This window comes from Mustela nigripes, chromosome 14 (assembly GCF_022355385.1).
Source record: "Mustela nigripes isolate SB6536 chromosome 14, MUSNIG.SB6536, whole genome shotgun sequence".
In the NCBI taxonomy this organism is placed as follows: domain Eukaryota; kingdom Metazoa; phylum Chordata; class Mammalia; order Carnivora; family Mustelidae; genus Mustela; species Mustela nigripes.
Window position 1 is genome coordinate 70,762,093 of NC_081570.1, and position 18,407 is coordinate 70,780,499.

Below are 18,407 nucleotides of genomic sequence, written 5' to 3' on the forward strand. Positions count from 1 at the left end.
ACTTCCCTACAGTCTTTCAAATAAATGTATGGCATAAATTTTTGTGAGATGAGTTGGTAAGAAAATGCACTAAAATTTAACCCCTTCTTAATAACAATGGGAAATTGTCATTTATCTTAGGTATTCAAAATAAATTAATACATAGCCTATTTAATACCAGCAATTAACCAAAAAACTTTTATACTAAGTATTTTATTGTATGCTGCTGCCAGTGTATATAAAACAATTACCCTTATGAAATAGAAATTTATGAGAATTCAGAGAGGTAGATGTTAAGGACTGACAAAAGTAAAAGTTTATATAGTATGGCACGTGTTACAGGGATAAGCTTTTTGTACAGGCTTCAAATTTAGTTCTCCTTTGAATAGTCACTGGTTCATGAAAAGTGGTCTAGAAAACCTGAAATGGAAAAGAAAAGAGTGAATTAGGGTAAAGTACCAAAGCACAATAGTTTCTTCTGAAAAGTAATACATTTTCTATTACTTTAAGGACATTTGTTTACATGTCAGCTTATAAAGTGCTTTCAATTAAACTAAGCCTGTCTTATTTTTTAAAAGATTTATTAGAGAGTGAGCACTGGTGTGTGTGTGGCCATTGGGGATACTATCCAAGTGACTCTGACTTTGGGCTTGATCTCAAGACCCATGAGATCAGAATGACTGAGCTACCCAGGTGCCCCAAACTAAGCCTGGTTTGTTTTGTTTTGTTTTGTCTGTTTTTTACAGATTTTATTTATTTACTTGACAGACAGAGATTACAAGTAGGCAGAGAGGCAGGAAAAGAGAGAGGTGGAGGCAGGCTCCCTGCCAAGCAGAGAGCCCAATAGGGGGCTCGATTCCAGGACCCTGGGATCATGACCTGAGCTGAAGGCAGAGGCTTAACCCACTGAGCCACCCAGATGCCCCTTGTTTGTTTTGTTAAAGGCAGACCCATCTCAAGGTTTCTAGGGGGGAAATGATAAAACAGGAGATTTCTGTGGTATATAAAATGTAACTTCCTCTTAATTTTCATAACCACCCTGAAGTACAAATCACTTCTGGTTTATAAATAACGGACTTTTAAAGACTAACTTGCCAAGATCACTCCCAAAGATACTCTATGTCCTAATTTTTAAAAAGTTAATATAAAACTCTCAAATTCAGAAAAATCCGAACATCCCTAGAAAATGAGCAGTTGGCAATGATGAGAGGAGTCTGGCTATATCTACTAAGGAAAGATGCAGTCTCACTTCCATTTACCTAGATAAACCTATACATAAAAGAAAAACACGTACACAGATATTGACTGTAGTGGTGTTTTAATAGCAAAGAACTAGAACTAGCTTAAATGTAACTCAATAAGGGAATAGATAAATAAACCAGGGTTGATACATATTGTTGAATACTCTATAGCAGGTAAAACAATTTACATGGATCAACACAAATCTCAAAAACAAAATAGTAGTTATTTCTTAAAAGAGAGTAACATCTATATGGAAGGGGAGAAAAGGTTTATCTTTTTTAAAATTTCTTTTTGATACATGGTTCTACTTACTTGAAAATTTCAAAACAAAAATGTTCAAGAAGCTTAAACAGAATCAGTGGTGAAAAAACAAAATGTTTAGCTTCAATTAACATCTGAATTAGGGCAAATTTTAAAAACTAGATAGGCAGAAAATAAGGAACAGCCTGAGAACTGTTTAGCAAGAGCTCAACAAAAGAGCATTCTCAAGGTTCAGGTGGAAAGCCTGCTCCTAGTTATGAAGTGTTACTAAATTTTAATTGTCATCCTTTATTGAATAATTTTCCTTTTTTTTTGCTTTTTTTAAAGATTTTATTTGAGAGAGAGAGCGCATAAGCCAGGGGAGGAGAGCAGAGGGAGAAGGACAGGCCAACTACTCTTGGGCCTCCCACAAAGCTGAGTTCATGACCTGGGCCAAGATCAAGAGTCAGAAGTTTGCAAATGAGCCACCCAGGCATCCCTAAATAATTTTATTTTTAGAAATTTATCTGAAAGAGGTAAACTACACATAGGAAGACCAAGATATTTGCCTCAATGTAGCTTCAAGCTTGGAAACCTCAACATTTAATGATGTTTAAGTTATAATACAACAACTGAAAATCTCATTTACAAAGAATTTTTTTTTTAAGATATTTATTTATTTGACAGAGAGAAATCACAAGTAGGCAGAGTGGCAGACAGAGAGAGAGAGAGAGAGGGGACAAAGCAGGCTCCCTGCCAAGCAGAGAGCCCGATGTGGGACTCGATCCCAGAACCCTGAGATCATGACCTAAGCCGAAGGCAGAAGCTTAACCCACTGAGCCACCCAGGCGCCCCTACAAAGAATTTTTAATGCAAATAATGAAATAAGAAAATTCAAGTGGTTTTTAAAAACAGAATAAAAATCGTACATACTATGATCCTCAGTGTTTGTAAACCAGCCCATAAATATTTCTTCCTCTTAAAATCTAATCTATTATAATATATTCTATTATGATCTATTATAATATTAACAGTGATTGTGTGATCATGGTAATTTCTATAATTCTTGTACTCTACCTATTGCTAAATTAGCTACACTATCTTAATTTAAATTATAAAAGCTATATATTTTTAAAAGATGTGAAAATAAAGACTGAATGTAGATTCTTTGCATCCAGGCCATTTCACTAAGGGCCACCCAGGACCAGCAGCATCCATATAACCTGGAAGTCTGTAAGAAATACTTCACCCCTAGAATTCAGACCTATTGAGAATCTGCATGTGAACAAGGGGATTTGCAGATAGTGAGGTTTAAGCAGAAATACTATTACATCCAAATGTCCTTTTCCTGGACTAAGGTGTTTCAAATCTTATCTACAAACTTATTTTATTATACTGCCAGGATTAGTAGCAATTATTTTACTTTGAAACTTGGGTTCCTATCCTAGCTATATTTATAACTTTGAGCAAGTCATTTAAACACCCATCTGTAGACTTTTGTAAAACGAAACTGTTAAGACCCAGATAAGAAGCCAGGCTTAACAGTATTTTATATCAAATGAAAACAAACCACTTTGTAAAGTAAATACAAAGGGAAAAGAGGTTAAAAAAAGAATATTTTATAAGCCATAAAAATATGAAATTTCCAAAAACTGCCATGAAGAATTAATATTGCTAGAGGCAACAAACTATTAGTTATTCAAAATGAATGTGTTAAGCTGTTAATAAGAATTACTTCCTCATGGAAAACCTGATACTCAAAGGTGGTTTCTGGTGTTTCAAAATCTTAACCAATTTAACCATTTTATTTATTGGAAACATGCTGCCTTCCTTTATAGTACCAAATCTACACAGCTTAATGAGGGAGGGCACAATTCTGTAACATGGTATTTTAAGAAGCAGCTTCCTGAACTTTGAGGAGTTAGAATGTTTGTAAAGGGTGTGTGCCACACAGCCTTTTTTTCTTTTTTTTATAGCACTTCTTTAAAATTGCTTCTCATAGGTCAGTACTAGTGAGTAAATCTCTGACTAAAGTGCCATGTATTTATAAAAGGCAGCACCCTTGCATTACATTTTAAATTCTCCACAGCATGTTTTTTGGTCACATCTCTCTTGGTTAACATTATACATTTTTGCACACACTGACATTTGATCTGGAAAGTAAAGATTGATACATAGACACGTGCCTTAAACCGGCAAATTCTTTAGTTTCTTAATCTTATGAAATCATATCCACTGCCTACCACCATGAACTCATACACTTCATTTACCTCCTTTTATCTTTACTTTACTTAACAAGAATAAAGAGTAAAATCTGTTATTCCCCACTACAAATGTTGACACCATGTCAGTTTATTCAACCATCTCTTGATTTTCTCTTGCATTCCCAACTCCTAATTCTTTGCTATGCTGCACTATAGCTGGGTTCTATTAGAGGAATGACATCAGAATTAATCCAAATCAGTTGGTAGTATTTAAAAATCCCCATAAACACTGCAGATTTTTTTTAAAAAACTCTAAATATTTAGGGAAACTTACCATCCCAAAGATTTATTTTACTACAAAAAGGAACAGACTTTCTGGGGTCTGAATGGGTTCGTACTTGAAGACACACCAGTTAGCAGGGGGTCGTGTTGGGCATTCTGCAGACAGAATTGTTTCAGATCTGCAGCTGCCTGGGAAACCTGCAAAAGACCAAAGGAGAGAGGGTAGTGGGAAGAGCCGATAAGGTTTTAATGAAGGTTTTTTCAAATCCCTGAAATACTTGCAATAAACACTTTTCTTTTTTATTTTAAAAAGATTTTGATCCAGCCAGGCACCCATGTAAACATTTTACTAGGTCAAAAGAAGATATATACTAAATGAAGGTCAACAGTTGTATATATATTGAGCTCATACTCAAAACACTACATGTACAGAGAATTAGTTTATAGTAGGTTTTCTTTTGCTTGCTTATTAAAAGCATCAAATGATCTAAGTATATGTGCAAAATAAAACCTGTCTTTCTAGTTTATTAATAAACTTCAGAGGTATTCCACCTTCAGGCTACTCAACACGTTGCTTTTTATTAAAAACAGTACGTTCGATAAAAAATGTGTTAAAGTTCTAGCCAACCGTTACTTTGTCTTGAAAGCAATATTATTGGAAAAATGCTACCGTGAACATTATGTTCTAAATCTGAACCATTCCGTTCATTGTTTTGGTATTATGTACCATCTGCTGTTTGAGGTTACAAAACTGTGACAGCTTTCTGCTTAGTGTCATGCGACTGAAAGGCTGATAGCAAACTTCGAATTATTTTAATAACTTCACTAGCAGCGCCTGTCTTTAAAAAGCAAGGTATTTGCTTTTAACTATTTTAACTATTTTCATACACATATGCAATGCCACTCAAATGGGACTTAAGTATCACTTAAACGTCTACTATTTGTATATATCCTCATAAGGTGATATAGGATACCAAAACAAAGAACTGAATGGTTCAGATGTAGAACAAGAATAACTAAAAGATGCCCCAAATGAATATAATATCCTCAGTCTTGAGGTTTCAGGAAGATGGGAAAAATAATCATTTTAGTTTCAACTGTCCCCAAGGAGGGTGAGAGCAGGTGTCCAGTACAGCTGGGCATTTGCCTTTGAAAGGGAGGTGAGAGCATCACACTTCTCTATAAGAAGAAATCCTGCAGATTACTGCTGTAGCCCAGACATCTACCTAGTAAAAAGATACATGATCCTGAGATGAATCTCAAATCTGAAACCTAGCTGTATGTTTGGCCTATCCAATAGTCCAGAGTTCTAATGAGTTCCATAGGTTTATTTAGCAACTGTGTAAAGTGGTATGTAAATACCTGGTACCAAGTGCTACAAAAAATGGCCACCCTGTTTACCCACCAAAAGAAGGTATAGCTAAAGTGGGGGGTATGCATGGTATCTTCTGCACAATCTTAAAACTTGGTTTCATTCAAGTTAACTAGCAGTAAGGATAAAGTATCTATTAACTTTCTGCCTAAAGGGGAGGCAGGCTCCAACTTAACTAATTCCCTTTCACAAACTTCTCAAGTGCTAGTATGAACCAAATATACTCTAGGCACTGAGAATACCAAGAACAGCCAGGTCCTTGTTATGGAGGTGACAGTTCAGAGGAAAACACAGACAAGGAACTCTTTGGTAAAGAGTGGTTAGATCGTGCCTTAAGGGAAGGAGTCTCTGGGGAGGTGACATTTAAACTGAGATCTTAATGGCAAGACAAACAGCCAGGTAAATAAATATGTGAGAAACCAATCAGAATTCTAAGCAGTGAGGAGAACTAAGACAAAGGCTCTAAAAGTCAAACAAGCTGCCAGCCCCGAAAGCATTATAATATTCACCATCCAGGATGTTGAAACCCTATAATCCTGGCAGAATTATTAGTGCCCTCTTTCACTCTCAGAAGTGTCCTGCGTTGGCTATACAATGTATGGTCACACTACATATGGTAGGATTTGTCAAGCGTTTGTGAAAATCTCTATCAAGAGTACTCAAACAAAGGTTTAACAATAAACTGTGCTAGTTAAAGATCACCCAAAAAAGCATCTAGCACAGAGTCATAGATAAAATAGGTACAGAAAATAAAATCAAACTAACTACACGTTACAACGGATTTAAAGAAAAGCTCACTGAAAGTTCCACAGCAGGATTCACTCCGTTCTTTGCTACAGCCCCTTGCAGATGAACTAGAACTCTAAAACCAAATCACCTATGGTGGCATTAAGGCTCCTGAGCAGAAGCCTCCTGAAGAACTGAAGTATAGGAAGCAGGCATCACTCTGCAGAGAGTTACTGGAGAAGCTGGGTTTTTCATAGTGAAACCCTCATAGTACTCTGAGGGCTTCCATTTCACTTCGAGACAAGGAACTGAACACTTAACTTCTTTCAACCAGTCCCCCTTTTTATGCCCCACCCCACAATTTTTCTTTCCTGAGCCACTCCAACTATGATAAAGGCACACCTGAATGATAATGTAAAGGTTAAACTTTTGATTTCGATTTCAGAGTTAAATCCAGCCAAGACTGACCATAAACCACAGGGATGAGTTAAGTAATCTGGATATGAGAGAAATGGATTCCAAACAGCAACGGAGTCTACAGCAATTAAGCCCAGGATGGGAGGGGAATCCCACACCAAAACTGATGGGAATTTCCCTTCCGTCCTGAGGTGACCACAACTGAGTATGCTAGGTCCCTGACATTTCTATTTAAGGAAATAGGTAAATGGGAGGCAGCTTACTCCACAGAACACTTCAGAGAGAAGTAAACACTAGCCTCTAGTACATAATCAAGTCATCTTGGAAATTGGCTATTTCTTTCAACGGAGTGCATGATTTATATTCTTCTGTTTCTTAATTACAAGGAGTGTTTCACTTGTAAGCTAACCTCCTCCAGAAAGAGGCCAATCTACTGATTTTAAAAATCAGGAGAAAGTTTGGAATAGCATTTCAACGTCAGGTTATCCTACCAACACACACAAAAGGTTTCTTTTTCCCCAAAGTAAATCCCTAAGGTCAGTGTTACCCAGACGGCAAAACAAGTAAAACTTGTCCACTCTAATCAGTAAGATATGCAAACTAGCAGATACTCCCAAGGTCAAACTGTGCCAAATAGGTATGAAATGCACGCTTTGTACGAGGCTGTACAGGGCACCAGTGGTAACTGGGGCACTGGGGACGTTTTGAAAACAAACGTGCTTCTTTAACCTGAAGTTTGTGTTTGCAAAAATTCGTTTTCAAGTCTGTGTTCGATGGGTAAGAAGAGCGGGAGGTAAGAATCTAGTATTAAAAGTAGAGGGTTTGGGAGCGTTCTAACTTGAAAACAGATTCTGTTCTAAATTAAAAATCAGATAAAACTGTCCAGTGAAAAGAAAGGGTGGAGTCTGGTAAGCTAACGACTGGAAGGGCGCGGACGGCGCTCGGAGGAGCAGCTGTTGCCCAAGCCAGCCACCGAGTCACTGCAGAGGGAGGGAGAGAGAAGGGCGACCGGAATGCGGAAAGCCGCCTTTCAGCCCCGGGACCAGCCGCCTTTCAGCCCTGGGACCAGCCGCCTTGGAAAGCCCTGGCCGCGGAAGGGCGCACTAAGCAACCCCCGAAGCCACGGCGCCAACCCGCGCCGCCACTTCTCTAAAGTTGGCCGCTCCCGGATCCTCGCCGCCGAGCGCGCGCCCTCCCCAAGCCAAGCGGGAGCAGGACTCCAGCGCCGCGGATCCCAGCCACCTCGGCCGCCCGATCCTACCCTCCGCCTCCGCCCTCCCCTCCCCCTCGGCCGCCCGCCCCCGCTCACCTTCACGCGGTTGAGCCCGGCTTCCAGCCGAAGCTGTTGAACCACTTTCTTCATAGCGGCAACGCTGGAGGAGCCAGACATGGCGCTCTCAGGAGCGGGGCAGATTTTCGTGCGTGCGTGGGTCTGTCCGTTCGTGGGTCCGCGGGGCCAGACGGTGGGGCAGCGCGGCGGGGGGCGGGGCTCGGAACTTTGTCTCTTAAGTTTCCGGTTCTTTGCCCAGCGGCTCCACCCGCGGCGCGCATGCGCGCTCTTCCTGCGCGTTAGGTTCCAGCGCCTCACCCTCTGGGGGAGCGGAGTCTGAGGGAGGGTGGAAGGGAGCGAGAAGGGGCGGAGCGGACTGTGGGCAAGTAGCTAAGGGACCCGAGCGCGAGTGGACGCCCGTTTTCTCCTTCCTCTCCGAGAGGCCAACTTAGGAGAGGTAAAAAGAAAAGTTTGTTATTAGCCGCCGATACCCGAGGGGGAACCCTGAAGAGGACTGGTGAGGGAAGTCAGGTGCTTGAGGGAGTTTATAAAAGTGTGGTGGCGGGGTGACAAGGAGGTTCTAGCTTTGCTGACGGCGTTGGTGGTAGAGGTTGAGGGAAGAGAGGTCCCAGTCAGAGTATGTGGGAGCCAAAAGTACCGGGTGCGACTCACTGACACCCTGTCTCCTTGGAGACGTGTCTCTAAGGGACTCGAGTTTGTTCAACGGGCGGCCGGTCTTACAGCCTCCTCTCGGCGGTCAGACCACTGAGGCGGAGAGCGGGCACGGAGGCTCCTGTAACTGACCTGTGGGAGCCGGGAGCAGCGGTGCTGGTTTGCTAGGGAAAAGCGCTTTTCGAGATTTGGCTTCTTTCGCCTCTTACCTCTTGGTTTTCTCGAAGAGGTGAACAAGCCAAGGTACTTGATGAAGATGACAACCATCTCCTCTTGTTATCCGTTTCATTTGGGGATTAACGCTTATTATACCTTGACAAAACATTTTTGCGTTTCGGGAAAGTGTGTTCTACGTTTCAGTTGTATCTCATCACCTGCTGCCTGAAACTGACCTTCAGAGGAGTTCCTGGAGAGAGAAACAGTGGGATCTAATCAAGCAAAATAGGCTCAACCAAAGTGTGTTTCACCCATGGAAACAGATTTATTATGGCACAGCACCGAGGACAAATGTTTCCTATTCAGCAACTCAAGTACATCAACAAATACCCTGATGTTTTCAACAAATGTGAATAATTTCATCACTAAGACATTACACATTTTTTGTATGGTGAGAAAATCCACATATAATTTACCCCAATTGAAAAATAAAACCCAGCTTCTTTACTAAACAGTTTAAATCGTTTTACAAAAATGTACAATGTGCTTTAGTATATGAATTCATACGATAGATGTAATCACTAGGTTTATAAACCAAGGTGTAAATTCTGGCACTACCACTTACCTTGGTAATCCCAGGCGAGCCACTTTAATTTCGCTGAGCCTCTGTTTCCTCTTTTTTTTTCCCCCCTTAAGATTTTATGTATTTATTTGACAGAAAAAGCACAAGCAGGGGGAGCGGTAGGGAGAGGGAAAATCAGGGTCCCCAGTGAGCAAGGAGCTGGATGTGGGGCTCTATCCCCGGATCCCTAGGGATCTGCCATCTGAGCTAAAGGCAGATGCTTAAATGACTAAGCCATCCAGGTACCCATGCCTCATTTCATAATGAAATAATAAAGCTTTCCAGAATTTTCTTAAATTGACAATTCTATTCATTATGTTGTGCTCACAAGTATAGCTACCACCTCTCACTATTACAGTACCATTGACTGTATTCCATGCTGTACCTTTCAGCTCAGAGAATTATTCATTCCGTAACTGGAAACTTACCTCCCACTTCTCTTCACCCATTGTGCCTGTCCTCCCAACCTGCCTCCCTCTGGCCACCATAAGTTTGTTCTCTAAAATTGTGGGTCTGTTTCTGGTTTTGTTTATTCCTTTGTTTTTTAGATTTCACATATAAGGAAAATCATACTGTATTTGCCATTCTTGGATTTATTTCACCTAGCATAATCTCCTCTAAGTCCATCCATGTTGAAAAGGGCAAGATCTCATTCTTTTTCATGGCTGAGTAATATACCATTATTCTACATATTCTTTATATGTAACATTCTATATATTCTACATATTACTACATAGTAATATTCTACATATTCTTTTATAGTCGTCTATTGGTGGATACTTGGCTCGTTCCATACCTTGGCTATTGTAAATAATGCTGCAGTAAACATAGGGGTGCATGGGGGTGCCTGGGTGGCTCAGTTGGTTAAAAGTCTATCTTTGGCACAGGTCATGATCTCAGGGCCCTGAGATGGAGCCCCACATCAGACTCCCTGCTCAGGGAGAGCCTGCTTCTTTTCCCTCTGCCCCTCCCCCTTCACATGGATGTGCTTGCTCGCTAGCTCTCTCAAATAAGTAAATAAAATCTTTAAAAAAAAAAAACACAAGGGTCCATATATTTTCAAGTTAGTTTTTTGTGTTTGTTTTCTTTGGGTAATATGAAGTAGCAGAATTACTAGATGGTAGGTATTTCTATTTTTTTATATTCTATTTTTAATTTTTGAAGAAACTTCATGCTGTTTTCAACAATGGCTGCACCAGTTTTTATTCCCACCAGTAGTGCATGAGAATTTCTTTTCTCTGTATCCTTGCCAACACTTGTTATTTCATGTCTTTCTGAAACTAGCCATTCTGAGAGTTATGAAGTACTATCTCCTTGCTGTTCTGATTTCCCTAATGATTAGTGATGTTGAGCATCTTTTCATATGTCTGTTGGCCATTTGTGCATCTTTGGAAAAATTCCTGTTCAGGTTCTCTGCCCAATTTTTTTTGAAGATTTTATTTATTTGAGAAAGAATGTGAGCAGAGGGAGAGAGAATTTTTTTTAAGGTTTTATTCATATGAGAGACAGGGAGAAGCAGGCTCCCCTTTGAGCCAGCCAGGAGCCCTATGTGGGGCTCCATCCCAGGACCTAGAGATCATGACCTGAGCTGAAGGAGATGTCCAACCATCTGAGCCATCCAGGCACCCCAGGGTGAGAGAATCTTAAGCAGACCTAACATCCAGTGGGGCTCAATCAGAGGACCCGGAAATCATGACCTGAGCTGAAATCAAGTGTCGGACACTTAACTGACTGAGTCACCCAGGCACCACTCCTCTGCTCATTTTTTTTTTTTTAAGATTTTATTTATTGATTTGTCAGAGAGAGAGAGAGCAAGAGCGAGCACAGGCAGAGTGGCAGGCAGAGTCAGAGGGAGAAGCAGGCTCCCTGCCGAGCAAGGAGCCCGATGTGGGACTCGATCCCAGGACGCTGGGATCACGACCTGAGCCGAAGGCAGCTGCTTAACCAACTGAGCCACCCAGGCGTCCCCCTCTGCTCATTTTTTATATCAGATTGTTTATTATTACTGAAGTGTAATTAGCATAAAATATTATATTCATTTCAGGTGTATAACATGATTCAGCAGTTGCATATATTAGTGCTAACCACAGTAAGTGTACTCACCATCTATCAGCAATGTTCTCACAATATTTTTTTTTAATTTATTTATTTAATGGAAAGAGAGATCACAAGTAGGCAGAGAGGCAAGGAGAGACAGAGGGGTAAATACACCTCCCTGTCGTCCTCTGGCAATCATCAGTTCTTTGTATTTCAGCATCTGTTTTTTTTTTTTTTTTTTTTTTAAGATTATTTATTTATTTATTTGAGAGAGAGACAGTGAGAGAGATCATGAGCGAGGAGAAGGTCAGAGAGAGAAGCAGACTCCCGGTGGAGCTAGGAGCCCAATGTGGGACTCGATCCCGGGACTCCAGGATCATGACCTGAGCCGAAGGCAGTCGTCTAACCAACTGAGCCACCCAGGCGTCCCTCAGCATCTGTTTTTTTTGTTCATTCATTTGTTTTTTAAGATTCCGCCTATAAGTGAAATTATTTGGTGTTTGTCTTTCTGTGTCTGACTTATTTCACTTAGCTTAATACCCTCTAGCTCTATCCATATTGTTGCAAAGGGCAAGATCTCATTCGTTATCACTGACTGAGTAATATTCCATTGTATGTATATATACCACATCTTCATTCATCTATCAGTGGACTCAGGTTGCTTCCATATTTTGATTACTATAAATAATGCTGCAATAAACATAGCGGTGCATACCTCTTTTTGAATCAGTGTTTTCGTTTTCTTTGTGTAAATATCTAGTAGTGGAATTACTGGATCATGTGGTGTTTCTGTTTCTAATTTTTGAGGAACCTGCTTAGTGGTTTCCACAGTCGCTGCACCCACTTGACTTACCACCACCAGTGCATGGGGGATTCTTTTTCTTCACATCCTCACCGACACTTGTTTCTTGTCTCTTTGATTCCAATCATTCTGACACGTGTAAAGTGGTATCTCATTGTGGTTTCAATTTGCATTTCCTTCGTGATTAGTGATGTTGAGTGTTTTTTCATGTGTCTGCTGCCTTTATATGCCTTCTTTGGAAAAACCCATCTACTCAGCTCCTCTACCCATTGTTCAGTTGGATTACTTGTGGTTTTGGTGTAGATTGTGTAAGTTCTTTATGTATTTTGCATATTAACCTCTTATCAGATATATCATTTGCAAAAATCTCACATTCAGTAGATTGCCTTTTTGTCGATGGTTTCCTTCACTGTGCAAAAGCTTTTTATTTTGATGTAAGCCTAATAGTTTATTTTTTTTTCTTTTCTTTTTTTTTAAGATTTTATTTATTTATTTGACAGACAGAGATCACAAGTAGGCAGAGAGGGAGGAAGAAGCAGGTTCCCCGCTGAGCAAAGAGACCAATGCGGGGCTCGATCCCAGGACCCTGACATCATGACCTGAGCTGAAGGCAGAAGCTTTAACCCACTGAGCCACCCAGGTGCCCTTATTTTTCCTTTTATTTCCCTTACTTGAGGAGCCATATTTAGAAGAACGTTGCTAAGGATGATGTCAGAGAGATTACTGCCTATGTTTTCTTAAGGTCTCATATTTTGATATTTTAAGTTTATTTTTGTGTATGGGTTGAGACAGTGGTCTGGTTTCTTTTTCTTTCTTTCTTTCTTTTTTGGTAACTGTCCCATTTTCCCAGCACAATTTGTTGAAGTGACTATCTTTTCTCCCATTGTATATGCTTGCCTCCTTTGTTGTAGATTAATTGACCATATAAGCATGGTTTTATTTCTGGACTCTCTGTTCTGTTTCATTGATCTTTATGTCTCTTTTTGTGCCAATACCATACTATTTTGATTACTACAGCTTTGCAGAATATCTGGAAATCTGTGGTTGTGATCCCTCCAGCTTTGTTCTTTTCTCTCAAGATTGCTTTGGCTATTTCAGATCTCTTATGGTTCCCTACAAATTTCAGTATTATTTGTTCTAGCTTTTTGTTGGTGTTTTGATAGGGAATGCATTGAATTTGTAGATTGTTTTGGGTAGGTAGTATGGACATTTTAATAATAATATATTCTTCCATGAGCATGCAGTGTCTTTCCCTTTGTGTTATCAATGTCATGTCTTTCATCAGTGTTTTATAGTTTACAGAGTATGGGTCTTTCATCTCCTGGTTAAGTTTATTTCTAGGTATTTTATTCTTTTTGGTGCAATTGTGAATGGAACTGTTCTCTTAATCTCTTCTTCTGCTACTTCATTATTAATGTATATAAATACAATGGATTTTATTAATATTGTATCCTGCACCTTTACTGAATTCATTTATCAGTTCTAGCACTTTTTTAATGGAGTCTTTAAGGTTTTTTTTATGTATATTACCATGTCAGCTCTATATAGTGACAGTTTAAGTTCTTCCATACCAGTTTGGATGAATTCTATTTCTTTTTCTTTCTGATTACTGCAGCCTGGACTTCCAGTGCTGTGTGGAATAAAAGCAATGAAAGTGGGCATTCTTGTCTTGTAATTGAGAGTAGAGGAAAAGCTCTAAGTTTCTCACCATTGCGTATGATGTTAGCTGTGGCTTTTTCATATGTGGCCTTATTATGTTGAGGTTATCTCCCTAAACGTATAATATTGGGAGTTTTTATCATGGATGGATGTTATATTTTCTCAAATGCCTTTTCTGCATCTATCAAAATGATCATATGGTTTTTATGCTTTCTCGGTGTGACTTCTTATGGTGATTGCTTTGTGTGTATTAGAGCACACTTGTATCCCTAGAATAAATCCTGCTTGATGGTGGTAAATAATTTTTTATTTTAAATTTTAAATTTTTATTGTTGAAATTTGTTTGCTAACATCTTGTAAAAGATTTTTGCATCTATTTGTATCAGAGAAAGGACTGTGTTTTTTTCTTTTTTTTGTGTTGTCTTTGTCTGATTTTGGTATCAGGTTAATGCTGGCCTGGTCGAATGCTTTAGGAAGTTTTCCTTCATCTTATCTATTTGGAAAAGTTTGAGAAGAGTAGGTATTAACTATTCTTTAAATGTTTGGTAAATTCACCTGTGAATCCACCTGATGTCCTAACTTGTTTGTTAGGACCTTTTTGATTACTGATTGAATAAATAAATAAATAGTAATCAGTCCAGAGTTTTTCTTTTTTATCCAATCTTGGCATACTCTATGTTTCTATGAATTTATTTCTTCTAGGTTGTCCAATTTGATGCCATATAATTTCTCATAGTATTCTTTTATAATCCTTTGTATTTCTCTGATGAAGAAGTATATCTCATTTCTGATATTATTAAGTCCTCTCGCCTTTTTTCTTGATGAATCTGGATAACAGTTCATTAATTTTGTTTATCTTTTCAAGGACCCACTCTTAGTTACATTGATTTTTTTTTAGCCTCTATTTCACTTATTTCCACTCTGATTTGATTTCCTTTCTTCCTTACTTCCTTTAGGTATAAGATTAGATTGTTTGAAATTTTTCTTATTTCTTGTGTAAGACCTATACCTCTGTAAACTTTCTTCTTAGAACTGCATTTGTTGCATCCCAAAAATTTTGACCCATTGTATTTCCATTTTCATTTGTCTCCTGGTTTTTTGATTTCTTATTTGATTTCTTTATTGGATACTGGTTGTTTAGTAACATGTTTTCAAATCTCCACATGATTGTATTTTTCCCAGTATTTTTATTTTTTATGTATTTTGTAATTTATAGTTTCGTACTGTTGTGATCAGAAAAGATGCTTGATTTTTATGTCAGTCTTCTTAAATTTATTGAAGCTTGTTTTGTGGCCTAAAGTGATCAATCCTAGAGAATGTTCCATGTGTACTTGAAAAGAATGTATATTCTTCTGTTTTTGAATGGAGTGTTCTCTATACCTGTTAAGTTCATCTGGTATAATGTCACTCAAAGCCAGTTTCCTTCTTGATGGAAGGAATGGTCTATCCATTGAAGTGTGATGTTAAAGTCCCCTACTATTAATTGTATTACTGCTAATTTCTCCCTTCATGTCTGTTCCTATTTCTCTTACGTATTTAGGTATTCCTATATTAGGTACACAAGTATTTACAATTCTTACATCCTTTCCTTGGATTGATTACTTTATCATTACATAATGTTCTTTGTCTCTTGTTACAGTCTTTGTTTAAAGTCTATTTTGTCTCATATAAGTATTGCTACCCCTGCTTTTTTTTTCTTTAACTTCCATTTACATGAATATCTTTTTCTATTCCTATACTTTTAGTCTGTTTATGTCTTTCGGTCTGAAGTATGAAACTAACTAGATGTTATGGTGTGCATGGGTGGCTCAGTCAATTAAGTATCTAGGTGCTTTCGGCTCAGGTCGTGATTCCAGTGTTGTGAGATTGAGCCTGATTGCGCATCAGGCTGTGTGCTGAGTGGTGGAGCCTGCTTAAGATTCTCTGTTTCCAGGACGCCTGGGTGGCTCAGTGGGTTAAGCCGCTGCCTTCGGCTCAGGTCATGATCCCAGCGTCCTGGGATTGAGTCCCACATAGGGCTCCTTGCTTGGCAGGGAGCCTGCTTCTCCCTCTGCCTCTGTCTGCCATTCTGTCCGCCTGTGCTCACTCTCTCTCCCTCTCTCTCTGACAAATAAATAAATAAAATATTAAAAAAAAAAAAAGATTTTCTGTTTCCTTTTCTCCCTGCGCTTCCCCATTTGTGCACACTCTTGCTCTCAAAAAAGAATTAAAATAATAAAAATAAAAGATGTTTTGTCCCAGGGTATAATTTTTAAATTTTGATACCATTAGAACAATTAGTGATCTTTGGTATGATTTCATAAAGCTTTAATCAGTACCAAATCACAGAAATTTTAAATTTTGTTTGATTTACTCACTAATTTAATATAAATCAAGGTGGATCAATGCTTTGAAATCTTGGAAAGACTTCTGTTTTGGTATTGGTATCTTTTTATATCCTTAAGGCTTACCCAACTTTGATTATTCTTTTTTATAGTAATTCAGCTACCTTATTTTTAAATTCTTATTATATATTTATATAATTTAAATTTGAAAAAAATATTTAAATTGTTAAAATGTCTATACTGCCTAGAACAATCTATACTAAATTGTTAAAATGTCTGTACTGCCTAGATCAATCTATAATTTTAATGCCATTCTGATCAAAATTCCACCGGTATTTTTCAAAGAGCTGGAGCAAATAATCCTAAAATTTGTATGGAATCAGAAGAGACACCAAATCGCTAAGGAAATGTTAGAAAAACAAAAATAAAACTGGTGGCATCATGTTACCTGATTTCAAGCTTTACTACAAAGCTGTGATCACCAAGACAGCATGGTACTGGCATAAAAACAGACACATAGACCAGTGGAACAGAGTAGAGAGCCCAGATATGGACCCTCAACTCTATGGTCAATTAATCTTCGACAAAACAGGAAAAAATATACAGTGGGAAAAAGGCAGTCTCTTCAATAAATGGTGCTGGGAAAACTGGACAGCTATATGTAGAAGAATGAAACTCCACCATTCTCTTACACCGTACACAAAGATAAACTCAAAATGGATAAAAGACCTCAACGTGAGACAGGAATCCATCAGAATCCTAGAGGAGAACATAGGCAGTAGCCTCTTCAATATCAGCCACAGCAACTTCTTTTAAGATATGTCTCCAAAGGCAAAGTAAACAAAAGCGAAAATGAACTTTTGGGACTTCATCAAGATCAAAAGCTTCTGCACAGCAAAGGAAACAGTCAACAAAACAAAGAGACAACCCAGGGAATGGGGGAAGATATTTGCAAATGACAGTACAGGCAAAAGGTTGATATCTAGGATTTATAAAGAACTCCTCAAACTCAACACACACAAAACAGATAATCATATAAAAAAATGGGCAGAAGATATGAACAGACACTTCTCCAATGAAGACATACAAATGGCCATCAGACACATGAGAAAATGTTCATCATCATCAACCATCAGGGAGATTCAAATTAAAACCACATTGAGATACCACCTTACACCAGTTAAAATGGCCAAAATTAGCAAGACAGGAAACAACATGTGTTGGAGAGGGATGTGGAGAAAGGGGAACCCTCTTACACTGTTGGTGGGAATGCAAGTTGGTGCAGCCACTTTGAACAGTGTGGAGATTCCTCAAGAAATTAAAAATAGAGCTTCCCTATGACCCTGCAATTGCACTACTGGGTATTTACCCCAAAGATACAGATGTAGTGAAAAGAAGGGCCATCTGTACTCCAGTGCTTACAGCAGCAATGGCCACGGTCACTAAACTGTGGGAAGAACCAAGATGCCCTTGAACGGATGAATGGATAAGGAAGATGTGGTCTGTATACACTATGGAGTATTATGTCTCCATCAGAAAGGATGAATACCCAACTTTTGTATCAACATGGATGGGACTGGAAGAGATTATGCTGAGTGAAATAAGTCAAGCAGAGAGAGTCAATTATCATATGGTTTCACTTATTTGTGGAGCATAACAAATAACATGGAGGACAAGGGGAAATGGAGAGGAGAAGGGAGTTGAGGGAAATTGGAAGGGGAGGTGAACCACGAGAGACTATGGACTCTGAAAAACAACCTGAGGGTTTTGAAGGGTCGGGGGGTAGGAGGTTGGGGGAACCAGGTGGTGGGTATTAGGGAGAGCACGTATTGCATGGAGCACTGGGTGTGGTGTAAAAACAATGAATACTGTTATGCTGAAAAGAAATAAAAAATTAAAAAAATAGTTTATTTGACAGACAGAGATCACAAGTAGGCAGAGAGGCAGGCAGAGAGAGAGAGGAGGAAGCTGGTTCCTCACTGAACAGAGAGCGCAATGCGGGGCTTGATCCCAGGACCCTGGGATCAGGGCCTGAACGGAAGGCAGAGGCTTTAACCCACTGAACCACCCAGGCACCCCTATAATTTAAATTTTACTGGGTATTCTTGTAAACAGCTCTAAATCCTCTGAGAAAAATACAGGAAACAACACAGAAAAATAGCTTAAAATAATTCAAGACTGGCATTTTCATCTGGAATAATCACATTTACTATTGAGGCATCTAAGCCTAGGGAGAAATAGATGGGGTAAAATGGTTTCACATCATTCTATAGTCATTTGTACAAATTTAGTCTTATCACTTCCAGAAACATAGTTCTACTTCATATAAAATACTACATATATTTAACTTTAATTTTTAAACTTAAAAATTAATTGTTTAGAATAGTATTCTAAATTCATATA

The 18,407-nt window shown here is 38.8% G+C and overlaps 2 protein-coding genes across 4 annotated transcripts in view; one reads left to right on the top strand and one right to left on the bottom strand.

Annotated features, from left to right (window-relative positions):
- Positions 1-272: 272 nt before the first annotated feature.
- On the bottom strand, positions 273-7,953 carry GNG5 (G protein subunit gamma 5). 2 transcript variants are annotated; one of them, XM_059375271.1, is made up of 3 exons: positions 7,772-7,950; positions 4,000-4,145; positions 273-399 (listed from the first exon to the last, which is right to left on the bottom strand). In XM_059375271.1, the coding sequence occupies exons 1-2, from the start codon at positions 7,850-7,852 to the stop codon at positions 4,020-4,022; spliced, it is 207 nt and encodes a 68-aa protein (XP_059231254.1). In that variant the 5' UTR covers positions 7,853-7,950; the 3' UTR covers positions 273-399; positions 4,000-4,019. The 2 variants fall into 2 exon arrangements, with proteins under 2 accessions (XP_059231254.1, XP_059231255.1); XM_059375272.1 differs by lacking the exon at positions 273-399 and having other exon boundaries at positions 3,996-4,145; positions 7,772-7,953.
- The window catches only part of SPATA1 (spermatogenesis associated 1), a 58,161-nt gene continuing 46,946 nt past the window's right edge, over positions 7,193-18,407 (top strand). Inside the window, exon 1 of one of the 2 annotated variants that reach the window (XM_059375266.1) lies at positions 7,193-7,255. The gene's annotated coding sequence lies outside the window, so the exon portion shown is untranslated. Of the gene's footprint in view, positions 7,256-8,085; positions 8,190-18,407 lie in introns of those variants that run through there. The other variant, XM_059375267.1, reaches the window with a different exon arrangement.

Coding starts and splice junctions, on each gene's coding strand:
- GNG5 (XM_059375271.1), bottom strand. CDS start 7,852: ATGTCTGGCTCCTCCAGCGTTGCCGCTATGAAGAAAGTGGTTCAACAG. Junction 4,146..7,771: donor CCGGGCTCAACCGCGTGAAG/GTGAGCGGGGGC, acceptor GGTCTTTTGCAG/GTTTCCCAGGCAGCTGCAGA.